Source organism: Cynocephalus volans, chromosome 11, assembly GCF_027409185.1.
Source record: "Cynocephalus volans isolate mCynVol1 chromosome 11, mCynVol1.pri, whole genome shotgun sequence".
In the NCBI taxonomy this organism is placed as follows: Eukaryota; Metazoa; Chordata; class Mammalia; order Dermoptera; family Cynocephalidae; genus Cynocephalus; species Cynocephalus volans.
The window spans coordinates 27,106,162-27,120,069 of record NC_084470.1 but is presented as its reverse complement, the minus strand read 5'-3'; the positions used below and the strand labels follow the sequence as shown (position 1 = coordinate 27,120,069).

The 13,908-nt window shown below is 43.1% G+C and overlaps 1 protein-coding gene across 1 annotated transcript in view; it reads right to left on the bottom strand.

Moving 5' to 3' along the window:
• Nucleotides 1–1,191: 1,191 nt before the first annotated feature.
• The window catches only part of CPNE4 (copine 4), a 354,676-nt gene continuing 341,959 nt past the window's right edge, over nt 1,192–13,908 (bottom strand). Inside the window, exons 14-15 of the mRNA XM_063114381.1 lie at nt 7,466–7,702; nt 1,192–1,326 (exon numbers count right to left, since the gene is read on the bottom strand). Of these exons, the coding sequence (XP_062970451.1) occupies nt 1,192–1,326; nt 7,466–7,702 (372 nt within the window). The remainder of the gene's footprint in view (nt 1,327–7,465; nt 7,703–13,908) is intronic.

The following is a 13,908-nucleotide window of genomic DNA, read 5'->3' as shown; positions in this document are numbered from 1 at the left end:
TTCAAAGATCAACTTGGTGGACCAGACATCTGGGGAGCCATATTGCAGGGCCGTGTGCCAGGGACCCAGGGACAGGTTTTCATTGTTGTGGTTCCAGTGAAGACTTTTTGAGGTCATTCCTAGGGATTGATATAAAAAATGGAACTATGCATGCAGTGGTGAATGATGCCTCCTTTAATTGTGATGCCTCTTTTAAGAGAGCAGGAGCCAGCTAGGAGTAGCATTCCCTAGTTTTGTTTAAGGAAGAGGTGTGACTATAAAGCAGTGAGACTGATTTGGAGTGTGCAGCTTCTGGAATCCGTCACATTACTTTCTACTCTCACCTCTGAGAGAGGCAGGACCCTTATGCTGCTGGAAGGGTAGAGGTGCCATTCTCAAGCAGAGTAGGAGCTGCCCTGTTTTGGATGGTCTCTATTATGACACTCTAAAGTCTAGAACCTCAATACACTTAGTACAGTCCAAGAACTCCATTAGCATCACCTGGGACCTAGTTAGAGATGCAAAATCTCAGGCCCCACACAGATCTACTGCATCAAAATTTGAATTTTAACAAGACTCTCAGGTGATTCATGTGAATGGTGAAGTCTGAGAGGTAATGGGCGAGATGCCCCAGACCCACTTAAAAAAAAAACTACCTCTGGGTAGATAAACCTCTTCTTTAGTAGAGAGACCATTCTCAGCAGGGAGGAATTATAGATAACAACCGCAAAAACAGTGTGGTGGTTTTTTTTTTTTTTATTTTAAACATGCAAAATACAGTCCATGCATCTGACATTTTGAAAAGTCATCCTGTAGCAGATAAAACCAAATATGTTTTGGCTATTGACGTTCAATAAATGTTTCAAAATACTTTACAGTGTAAAGATAATAAGAAATTTAGCAAAATTTCAACAAACCTGTATAAAAAACAGATACAGATACCATTTTATTTCAAGGCGACATGCTAAAGAGTAAGTTATTATTTTTGTATTTCTTTGTAAAAAGTCTTTAACAATACAAGGGCTTAAGAGATCCAAGCCTCAGGGCTACACATGCAAAAAAAATTCTGTTAGTTAAAAATCACCAAAACGTGCTATTTTTAAATATGTATGTGTTGGGTTTTTTTTTTTTTTTTTTTAAAGTACAGGATTAGTAGAAGTAGTAAATAACAGAAGGAGTAGTATTTCAGAACTCTGTAAAAGTGTGTAGAGTTCATGGTGCTAGTGTCCTGGAAGGCTCATACATTTCTGATGAACATTTTGGTTTAATCCCTTTGCCGTTGTAATAGTCCACAACTTGATTTGGGACTTCAGCCAACACACTCTTTGCCAGGGCAGCTGGAGATGCCTGCAGAGAAGAAGAAATCACCATGACCTAGGCTCTTGGTCAAAAGAATCTCAGCCTCAATGATTTGAGTCCTACTCTGAGCAGCTAGTCTCATTCATTCATCATTTGTTCACTCATTTGTTATTCGTTGAGGGTCTACTCCAAGCAAGAGTTGTCAGATTGTTGGAAAATAAACCTGTAATTTCAATCATTACATTTTTTCACGCCTGTCTTAAAATATAAAACTATTCATATTGAAGATGGGTGAAAGTTGAATGGCAGAACAAATTGTCCTGAAGTTTTGTTTCTGATTTGCATTCAATTCTGGACACTTATTTATGTTCCAGGCACTACACTGAGTTTATGAGTCTATGGTTCATGCCATCAAGAAGGTTGTAATCATGAAGGAGGAGGCTGGCATGGCCAATATTAACTCTACTATGAGGTGGAACATGGTACATGCGACAGACCAGCAGCAACATATCACATGAGAACTTATTAGGAATGTTGACTCTTAGACCCAACCCAGAGTTACTGATTCAAAATCTGCATTTTAAGGGCCGAGCCCGTGGTGCACTCGGGAGAGTGCGGTGCTGGGAACACGGCGATGCTCCTGCCGCGGGTTCGGATCCTATATAGGAATGGCCGGTGCACTCACTGGCTGAGTGCCGGTCACGAAAAAGGCAAAAAAAATAAAATAAATTAAATAAAATAAACAAAATCTGCATTTTAATATGATGCTTCAGTGATTCCTACGCATATTGAAATTTGAAAAGCAGTGCTCTAGAGTCACAAACATTGTGTGACCAGAGCACAGGAAACAAAGAGACCAAGTCATCTTGTAGGAAATGACAGCAGACTTCCAAGAGGAGGTGGCATTCAATCTGGGCCTGTTTTAAAAAAGTAGAGAAGGGGGAGGGGGACGGCATTTGATCATTCTAGGGACAGTGAGTCATCTGACAGTGGTGAAGGAAGTGTGGGTACGTGTGGATGTGCATGTGTGTGTGCTGGGGATGCAGGATTGGTGGGGCATTCAGTCGGAAAATGGGCTTGAGGCCAGGTGAAGGAAGGTCTTAAAAAGCACTGTAATTAATTTAGACTTTATTCTATCACCCTTATGGATCCACTGCATGACTCTGGAGAAGGGGGGACCCAGGATTATATATCTGTGGTGATGACTCTGCAGCAGTGAAAGGTAGAGGTTGACATCCTGCATGGAGTCTGGAGTCATGCAGAGCTGGATTTGACTCCCAGCTCTGGCATTTGGTAATAACATCACGAGCCGTGGGCAGGTAACTTCAATCGCCTGACCCTCATTATTAGTTATTATTGAAGAGGTTGAAAACTTAGGGCAGAGTGACCAGTTAACATGTATTTGTTGGAGATTCTGAAGGAAAGAGGGCTGGACGAAGTGCCAGGGGACCTGGTTTCCAGTTCTTTCCCTCCTGTGTGGCTTGCCACTCAGCCATTCAACTTTGCTAAGCTCCAGAGTTCTCAGAGGCAAAATAGGAAAGAACGAGAATTAATTCTATCTCACAGGGTCTCAAAATAAGAGACACATATCTTGAAAACACTGTGAAGAGTTTTTCTAAAGTGACCCGCACATTTTGAAGATGTCATACCATGTTGGACATTTGGCATTCATAGACACCCTTATTTTATAAATATTTGCTCAGGGTTGCATGTTGGACCACATTCCGTGTGTATAGTGGGGCAGATACAAAAGTCATTCCCACCCTTCCTTCTTGGCTATTGCTCATATAAAGGCTAGGAAGCCAAATGCTTGATTTCCCAACTTCCCTTTCATCTAGGGATGGTCGTGTGACCCAATTTTGTCCTTTGAGATATAAGTGGAAGTTTCCCGGGGGATGTTTCTTGAAAAGCTTTTCTTCCCTGGTTAAAGGAGAAAGACATGGTTGGTTCTGTTTCCCTTTCTCCTTTCATTCTGCCTTGAACTAGAATGTGATTCCTGGAGCTATAGAAGCCATCTGATCATTATGAGGAAACAGCAAAGAGAATCACAAAGTGCTGGTCTCGACATTTACTGAATCACTGAAAAAAGAAATGGTAGCAGCCACCAGACCCTAACTTTTAGCTTCCTGGGAAAAATATGTTTAAATTTGTATAATGTAGAATTTCTCAACCTTGTCACTGTTGACATTTTGGGCTAATAATTCTTAGTGTGGGGCTGCCCTGTGTATTGTAGGATGTTTTGCAGCACCCCTGGCCTTCTTTTACCCACTAGATGTAACACTCCACATTGGTCACTATCAAAATGTCTCCAGATATTGCCAAATGTTTCTTGGGGAGTAATGACAGCTGTGGTGATAGATTACATGAGAACCACTCATGTAATCTACTGTATTTATTGTTATTTGCAGCCAAAAATATACCTAAACAGCGCTGTGAGATGGAACTTTCTGTGATAATGGAAATATTCTATGTCTATGCTGTCCAACATGGGAGTCACTAGCCACACACAACTACTGAGCCCTTGAATAGTGGCTAATGTGACTGAAGAACTGAGCTTTAAAGTTTGTTTAATTTTAATAGGTTTAAATTAAAATAGACACATGTAGCTAGTGGCTACTGTCTTAACAGCACAATTCCTAGGTGATTCCCCTACCACCTTGCATATCTGTGCTGGTGGCAAGCAAATAAGGCTTTGGGGACATTAGTTGGTTGGGGAAAGGCCAAAAATATGAAAAGCAGCTGGCAATAGCAATAATAAAAACAGTAATTTATTAACCACTTACATGGACCAGGCACCGTGCTAAGCTTTATATAGATACCACCTTTAATCTTCCAATGCATGTATCATTCGTCTCATTTTCCAGATGAAAGTCTGTGGCACAGAGCAATTAAATAACTTGCCCAGAGCCACATAGCTTGGAGCCTGTGCCCTGTACACTTTAAATCTGAGTTATGGAGAGAGGAAGAGGCAATTCATGGGTTACTGGCTTATTTGAAATAATGTCAGCTCCTTACCTTCCCTTTCATTTATGGCTTATTGAATTCAGAGTCGATTAGTTTGGATAATGAAATGGTTTTTAAAATCTAATTTGAAATCCTGAAGATAAGATGGGTGAATGTGTCCTGGCGTTCTGCCTTAGTCGTCCACAGAGCAGCGGAGACTCTGGGACACAGACTGAGCGGCAGCCACTTCCTTGCCCTGCTGGGGCCTCTTGCTTTGTTGCTGATCCCCCCCCACCCCCCAACTCCCTGCTCACTAAGGCTTTGCTCTTCCTAAAGAACCCAGCCTAAGCAGTGAGGCTTCCCTCATGGCTCCCTTTCTCTGCTCTGAAGTCCTATAGCAACATTTTAATTCTTCTCAGTCATCCATAGGTTGCTTAGCATGTGAATATTTTGGTGGTAGTTTTGTCCCAATCATGCAATTCTTCAGCAAATTCCTTGAGGCCTGGACCTATGACTTTATCATCTCACTGTGGTCCCAGTGCCTGGCATGTGTCCTGCATACAGCAGGCACTCCATGAGTGTGTGTGGAAGAGAAGGAGGCCTGGCATAGAGGTTAGAGCCTTCCACGACTCAGCGGCATTGCTTTAGCACACGTGCGTGCGTGTGTGTGTGTGCATATGTGTGTGTGTGCATGCGTGCGTGCAGGTGGGGGAGGGAGAGGGCGGCTTGGGGGAAGTTCATGAATCTCCTAGGGGGTGAGCTCTTTGATCCCTCTTGAATCAGGCAAAGTTATGGGTGGTGGTCAGTGATGTGGCTCCTTAGTTTGTCTCTCTGACAAAATGGAGCAGAACATGAAAATCTGAAAGGACAGCCTTCCTTCCACCTTGGACACCTTGAGGCTTAACCAACTTCATTGATGAGCATAAGTGCAGCCAATTGAGCCTGCTCTAGCACACTCCACCCTGTGAAGAATACTATTCCTTTTGGACTCCACTCTTTGTTGTCCATATGCAGACAACTTGAAGGCTTGCCAAGTCTCTTTCATTTAATGAGTGCTTTTATTTGAAAACCTTCTCCTCTGGAAAGTTGAAGTGGGTCATGGCAGCACAATTACCCCTGCGCACCAACAAGCATTGGCCCCAGGGCTTTTGTGGGGGTGGGGAGGTGATTGACTCTTGCTGTTGTTACTTGGAAACTTCCCTCTGCACTCAACTCTGTAGCCAGGGATTGATTTTCTGCTCCTTTTATAATTTTAATTACACTGTAGCCCTCCTTAAAAGGAGAACAGTAATTCTGGAGCAGCGCAGATATGAACAATACGTCCTCATTCATGGAGCCCTGGGGTGTGCAGTTCCTTCCCCAAGAAGTCTTGGTGGGTCATGAAATCTAAGGTTCAGCTGAGGCTGCTGGGCCTGTGGTTCATCTGAATGCTCACTTGCTCACTTTAAGGCCTCCCCCAAGAAGGCAGCAGAACAACCAGCAATTTCTGAAGAGCATGTGCTAAAAGCTCTGACACTGGGACAGGTACCAGGACTGCAGTAAGGAAAATATAGAGGGGGGAAGGACGGATGGATCATTGAGTATTATCCTTCCACCCCCTACGCTTACCTTACACAGTACAGCTGGGGTCTCAGTGTGAGCCCAAATTGGGATTCAGATGTGCCTGAACTTATCTGGTAAACTGGCTGTGAAGAATGTCAGGGTTTCATCTGGATGAGAGTTTTTGGCTGGAGGAGAAAGGCTTTCCAAATAAGCATCAGGAGGGAAAGCTTGGAGGTGGTGACATGGTGCCTGTCCATCCCTTTCCCTGACCTAAATGGCTGACTTGAGCCTCATGGAGGGAGAAGCTGCGGTGGATGCTAGAAGATGTTTCCACAAGGATCCTCAAGACATGAGGACAGACCTCATGGCATTAATGGTTCAGGTTACAGAGGTGACTCTGCAGCATGGGAAGGAGGGGATTCTCCTCTTTTCCAAGGAGACTGCAGAGCAGCTTCAGGAAACTGAGGATTCTGGCAATCCCCTCCTGCTGGGTCAGCTCAAGTTTAGTTACCAGCCCCTGGGAGTGGTGACTGGTATTGCTGGCACCAACAGCAGAGTGGAGGGCAAGGTCTCGGTGGGTAGCAGGGGCTGGTGAATGCTCTGCTCTTGGGCAGCTTTCACATGGAGCATGAAACAAAAGAACACACAGCACTGTCTGAGGCCACCCATGTTACCCCCATGGACTCCCAGACACAGTTGAGGGAGGCTCTGAAGGGGTCCTCAGGGCCACCACTAGCCTCAAGGGAGCCTTTTAGGAATTAAAGAAGGTCCCTCTGGGCAATTGTAGCTCTGTAGGTGCAGGATTTTATGGAAATTTTAAAGGTGCTCCTTCCTCCAGGGACTTAAAAATTATCCCAAATTTGGAAATGCAGAAAAATTGTTACTGAGAACTTTTCAATGTCCTCCTAGAGCATTGTCTAACAGGCCCACTTTAGGGCCACTGGGAATAAAATGCTGCTTGACTTATTATATATTATTAAGAGCCCCAAACTGTAGAGTTAGATGTTAATTTGTAGAAATCTGATAGGATGCAAGTGATTTCTGTCCAGCGGGGGAGATAATTTAAAGACTATGGGTCTTTTTACCCTGTTGGTCATTAACCAGTTTTGAATTGACCTTAGCAAACTTATGCCAGCATTTACCTCCCACTTACCATATTTAACTGTCTTGTATACTCACTTGAACTAGCTTTGTCATTTTGCTCATGAACAAGTTAAATCTTTGATGCTGCTTTCTATATATTTATAGGGGTTTTAGGTTTCTACCATTTTAAAAATGTACTTTGTCAAAGCAAACACAGACTTCTGCCAGGGCTCGTGCCATGACAAGCAGAATACAGGCTGAGTTTCAGCTTCTTGCTACTTTGACCAGGCACCCTTGGGCAGGGAACAAGCTGACCAATTGTACATGGCAGCCCCGGGGGCACTAAAGATCCTAAATTATGTGGATGAGGGTAAGCGTCAGTGAAGTTTTGGCTACCATAGTTAGCAAGAGTCCTCATCTATAACTCAATTTACATTTCTTTATGCAGAGTCAGGCTCTGTACATCCTTTCTGTGGAAGGTGACCTGGCTCATGAAGGGACGGCTGGTGTTGCTCCAAGGCTGGCAGATCACTACAAACATTGGAGGGCATGTGTGGGAGGTGAGCATGCTTTGGTTCAGCTTGCCCGTAGGCAGAGCCCCCCAAATGTATATGCGTACGTGTTTGAAGTTCCTGAAGGGCACGAATTGGACGATGTCTCGAAGAACGGGCTCTCCCTTGGGTGACCTCAGAATCCCATCATCGCCATCCAGCATCTGCATGTCACTGAAGTCAGCGTTCCCCACTCCCACGATGATGACCGACATGGGGAGGTGGGATGCGTGGACAATGGCCTCCCGGGTATCAGCCATGTCTGTGATGACACCGTCTGTCAGGATCAGCAGGATGAAGTATTGCTGCAATCAGATGCCAGGTGGTGAAGGGGGACAGAGAGATGGGGGAGACAAGGACAGTACAATACCAGTTAGGCACCTGGGTGGCTTCCCTGCATAGAGACCACAGCAACAGTGACCACAGACATTTCTTGAGTGCCTGTGCTAACAGCCCTAAAGGATTAAGGTTGTGATGAATGGAGTTTAAAGGTAGGCGCAGTAATAATGTCTTAATGGTAACAATCACCTTAGTGGCAGTCACAAAGCACAGTGTGGTAGAAATTGCAGCAGATGGGGAGTCATGAGGACGGGCTTCAAAGCCCCATTCAGTGAGGACCCTGGGGAAACCTCTTAACTCCTCTGGGCCTCAGCTTCTTCATTTCTCAAGTGAGGGGGTGGGTCAAGGTGGTTTATAGGGTCCTCTTCAGCTCAAATATTTTTAAGAACCTAAATCTGTGCTGTCCAATACTACAGCCAGTAGCCCCATGAGACTTCTGAGCCCTTGAAATGTGACTAGAATATTTGAGGAACTGAATTTTTAATTTTTTTTATTTATGGATTTCAATTTAACTTTAACTTCCCAGGGTGTACCTTAGAAGGCCAGGGGAGACGCCACTGAAAGGAGAGTGCTTCTGATCATAAGCAGGTGGGCCCTCAGGTGAATTACACTTCTGCATCCTCTTCCTTCATTCTCCACTCTCCCCGCAACTCCCGTCTGATCTGATCTTTATAGCTCAGGGGATGGACCTACCCTGCCTGCTCAATGCCTCAAGGAACAAAAAACCCCTGATAGTCAGCCACCCCACTGAGAAACTTTAGAGTTGTCATGGTCTAAAGGAGGGGTCAGGAAACCATTTTCTTGAAAGGGGCATTAATAAATATTTTAGGCTTTGCAGGCCATATGGTCTCTGTTGCAACTACCTAACACTTCCACTGTAGTGTGAAAATAACCATAGGCAATATTTAAAAAGAATGAGAGTGGCTATGTTTCAACAAAGCTTTATTTATGGACATTGAAATTTTAATGTCATATAATTTTCATGTGTCACAAAGTACTATTCTTCTTCTGATTTTTTTTCAATCATTAAAAAATGGAAAAACCATTTTTAGCTTGCAAGCCATTGAAAAACAGGCTGTAGGATATAATCTGTTGACCCTGGATATAGAACAGGGGTTCTTAACCTGGGTCTATGGACTGTAGAAAGATTCCAAGAAGGCTGTGAACTTGAAGTAAATTACATTTTTATTTTCACTAACCTCTAAATGAAATTTATCATTTTCCTCAATTACAAATGTAATCAACAGATCAAATTAGTATTACCTGTATTGGTCAAATTAGTATTGGTAAATAGCTACCAACAGAAGTCACAGATATTTTTCTGTTGTTTTACAGTGGCTACAGATATTTCAATGTACCATTTACAGTCAACACTACTTAGAAATTACAGAATTATTAGTCCAGCTACCGGTTCTCATGATTTAAGATGTAAATAAAAGAAACATTTTATTACTATATTTATGATGCTTCTATGTTACATTTAAAAAATATTTTGCTAACTGCATTCCAATAAAATTGGTTTACTTTGTAATATATATTTTATTTCATGCACTTCAAAACACTTCAGAGAAGGGGTCTGTGGGCTTTACCAGCTGCCAAAGGGGTCCTTGGAACAAAAAAGGTTAAGAACCCCAGTCTGGAGAGATTTTCAGAATTCTAGAATCCGATCCTTCCAGGTTTAATCTAAAGGTAATAGGCTGTGGACTGCTGGGTCCAAACCCTAATGGAAATTTCCAATAAAGCTAGCAGTAATAGTTCCTTTCAAAGTTAGGCTGGGGAAATGCTCATGGATGAAATATTATAGTCTTCAAATGTATTTGAGGTCCTGTTTAGATAAGGAGGGGCTTTTATTTATTTATTTTTCTTCTAAAAGAGTTCTATAAAATCAAGGAGAAAATCCTATAGCAACACACTCCTTAGCACAGCTCGCCAAAGAGATTCGGGTTCATGACCCTTAGCAACCAGTGATAACAAGAGACCCTGAACCATTGACTGTTCAAAGAACAGGAGAAACCTCTGGGTAAAAGCATTTGTTTCTGGTCTATAGGAGTAATTTACTTGGGAATATGTGAATCGGATGCCTCTTGCAATTGGTCCCATTTCCTGACCTGTCCTTTCAAAGCAGAACCACCTGTCCCTGGGGGAGTGAGTGATGGCCAAAAACTCATGCTGGATTACATTAGCCCCAAATCCAGACCTATATCAGCTCTGTTCTCCTTTAACTCTTGTGGGTCTTAGTACCCAAGAGGAGATGAGATCAACCAATTTTTAAACTGGACCCTGTGGAGCCTTAGGGATGCCTTGGATACCCTTGAGGATAAAGGGGGTAAAGGAAAACATGCAAATTTTGACTCAAGCCCTTAGATTTAGCGTGAACAGTGTTTTTTTTTTTTAAATTTGTGTTATATTTTTTTGTTTCTTTAAATTTGTGTTTCTGACAAAGTTATCATTTGAAGAATGGGTTCTTGTGCTAAAAAAAAAAGGTTAAAAAATAAAATGAAATACTGATCCTCTTCAACCCTTATCCCTAAAGTTTGCATGTATGAGGATTAAAATTTGCTCCAAGGCCTCTGTGGTCAGAGGGAGACACATTAGGGAAAGCCTTGCAGGGCCTGTGCACCAGTGGAGACGTGTTGGTGGACTCTCAAGAGAAGAGGAAAGATGAGCAGAGAAGAGGCATGATTTTCTTAGCTTCCACACCTTGGGGAGATTAGTCCTGCATAAAACCCCTAGCATCTTTGCTGGAATAGATCTCAGCTTATAGAGTGGCTCTGGCCAGCTTAAAAGCCAACATGTCTAGTCAATCACCATTCCGAACACATTATTCAAGGAAACACACCATTAATAACCCAGAGATCAGCAATCAACTGTGCAGGGTTTCCAGGCCTCTTTGTGGTCAAACCACTAGTTAGTGATTTCAAGAACATGATATAATGAGCAGAGGAGGTAAGAGAAAATGCCACACAGAACAGCCCCTGAACCAGAATTATCCATAAGAAAAAAATGGGCTGTTCTGTGTGGCATCTTCTCTTTCCCTCTTAGATGTTGGGAAGGAGATTGAAAATGTAAGTTGTGGGGAAAATAGAATAGTTTAGTCAGGCCACACACACCCCCGGTCCAGTTGGGGGTGGTGCAGCACATTTATTGTAAACAAGTTGTGTGTGGGTGGAGTTAGTGAGCATGTGTACCCATGCATCTTTTTAGTTTGTTGCTTTTGTGTGTTCTTCAGTTTGTGAAGCAGAAGCTGGCCGGCAGAGCTTGTGTCTAAAAGCAGAGCATGTTTACTCTGCTGGCAGCTGCTCCGTTTTTCTTTGGACTTTGCCAGTAGCATTTGAGTTTTGGAGTTTCTTTTTGTACTGCCTAACTCTTAGATGTGTGTGTGCTGAGTAAAGACTATTCCTACTTCAACCAAGGCTCCAAGGACCTTTTTGCCAGTTACCCTGCATGTGAAGGGTTTGTGAACAGGCTCAAGGGGTCTGTGAGCTTCAGACCCAGCCCTAGTTCTACAGTAGTCAACTTTTAAATAAAAGGAGATTTAAAAATTTTTAGTCTGGGGCCGAGCCCGTGGCGCACTCGGGAGAGTGCGGTGCTGGGAGCGCAGTGACGCTCCCGCTGCGGGTTTGGATCCTATATAGGAATGGCCGGTGCACTCACTGGCTGAGTGCCGGTCACGAAAAAGACCAAAAAAAAAAAAAAAATTTTTTTTAGTCTAAAATAAGATTTTGCTTTACACTATCTCCATTCTTTTGTAGGAATTGCTCTATGTCATTAAATGACATAAGCCTAGAGAAGCTGATGATGATACTGAGATGTAGAAAAAAGAAAGTGAACTGAACCAAAGGCATGCGGTGACCATCATTCCTCTAGGGACCTGGGGACTCTGATAGTTTCAAGTAGGAGCGACTTCAAATTATAACTAAAACAGGAATACCATATTTTCTGGCATATAAGATGTGCAATATTTAAAATACCAATTTTCAAAAGAAAATTTAAAGTATTTTCCATCATATAGATATGAAAAATAATTTGAGTGGTTTCATATTCATTCTTTAAATAAGTATTTATTGAGCATGTACCATTGTTTTGTGTACTGGGGATATACTAGTGAGCAAGGTCTTCTCATTATAGAGTTTCCATATAAAAGGAGAGGAGACATAAAATACACAAATAAGCAAACGCATCTAAAGAATTTCAGTTCAGGTGGTGATAAGTGCTATAAAGAAAAGTAAAGCTGAGCCATGGTGGAGTGGGTGGGTTTGCTATTATGGATAAGGTAGCTAGGGGGATCTCTTAGAGATGTTGGTAGCTGAGCAGAGACCTTAATGAAGTCAGAAAGTGGATCATGTGGAGGTTTGGGGTAAGGGAAACCCTGGCAGGGAGTAGCAAGTGGAAAGGCCTTGAGGTAGGAATATTTTGCGTGTGTTTAGAGAACAGCAAGAGGCCAGTGTTGCTGGGATCTAGGGAGCAAAAGAGAAACTGATGGGAGCTAAGACTAGAGAGATAGGCAGAGTCAGTTAGAGCCCTCTAGGCCATATTAGGGAATTTAGATTTCATTCTAAGCATGATGAGAAGCCATTGGAGGATTTAGAGCAAAGGAGTAACATGATACCAATTATATTTTTAAAAGACCAATCTCATTTTTGTGTGGAGCATATATTGTAGTGGGGAAAGATGAAGCAGGGAGTCCAGTTAGGAAGCTTTTGCCTTAGTTCAGGTGAAAGAAGTTGGGGTCTGAAGTAGGTAGTAGCTGTGGAGGATTCGGGGTATATTCTGAAAATAGACCGTCATAACTTACCAATAGATTGGATAGGGGGTATGTGGTAGCAAGGATTCAAGATTTCACCCAACAATCCTTGCCTCCTGGTTAATGTCCTTGTGTTGTCCTTTTCTTCACTGAATTGGGATGTCTCATGCAACCAAAAAGATATCAGGGAAATGATGGAGCAACACTTCTGAGGCTAAGCCATAAAGACAGTGTGACTTCTACTTTGCTTCTTATTGAGTCACTTGCTTTAGAGAGAGCTAGTTGTCATGTCATAGGATGCTTAAGTAGCCCTCTGGAGCAATCCATGTGGTGAGGAGCTGAAGCCTCTGACCAACAACCAGCAACAACTTGGCGGGCATGTGAACGAGCCACCTTGAAAGCAGATCTTCCAGCTGCAGTCAAGCCTTCAAATGACCCCAGCCCTAGCCAACACCTGGACTGCAAACTCATGAGAGACCTGAACCAGAACCACCCAGGTAAGCTGTGCCTGAATCCCTGACCCACAGAAAATGTTTGAGAAGAATGTTTGTTGTTGTTTTAAACTGCTAAATGTTGCAGCAAAAAGTAACTAATACAGGACATGAGGGGAAAAAAAGAAATGAAAAATGACTTCAGAATTTTGGTCTAAGCAACTGGGTGAATGATGTGATCATAGACAGAGACTGGAAAGACAAGGAAAGAAGCTGGTATAAGGGAGACAATCAAGAGTTCTGACTGGCCCGAGCACTGGAGGGGTGCACATGCCCACCCACCAACCACGCAATGCCCAGGTGAGTGCGCCAGACATGTGCTGCATCCTGGAACTGATGCAGCCACAGGCCTGCCCAGACTGAGCACTGGAGGGGCTGCTCACTGACCAACCAGGAGCCAAGACAGCCCACCACACACTCAATTGCAATAATACAAGAAGAGTCACCAGCAGAACCTACAAAGAGAGGAGGAAGTTTTTCCCCTCATAGCCCACTGCAGAGTGATAGAAGAAACAAGTGTTCTACCAGATGATCAAACATCAGCATAAAAATACTAGAACTACAAATAAACAAGATGTGTCACCACCAAAGGAACATGGTAATTCTCAAGTAACAACCCCATAGAGCAGGAAACCATTGAGATGTCTGAAAAGGAATTCCAAGCACTGATCTTAAGAAAACTCCAAGAAATAAGAGAAGAATCAATCAGAGAACACAATGAGACAAGAAAAAATATCCAGGTTATGAAGGAGGAAATTTGCAAAGAGATTAATAACTTAAAAAAGAATGTAATAGAGTGTGCACCACCCAGAGAGGTCCAAGAACTGCCACGCCCACAGATCCCTGAGCCATCTGCACCAGAACAGGTAGGCACTGCCGTGGGACTGTCAGCCCAGGCCAGTCCCCATGGCACAGAGAGGCCCACAGGAACCAAGGC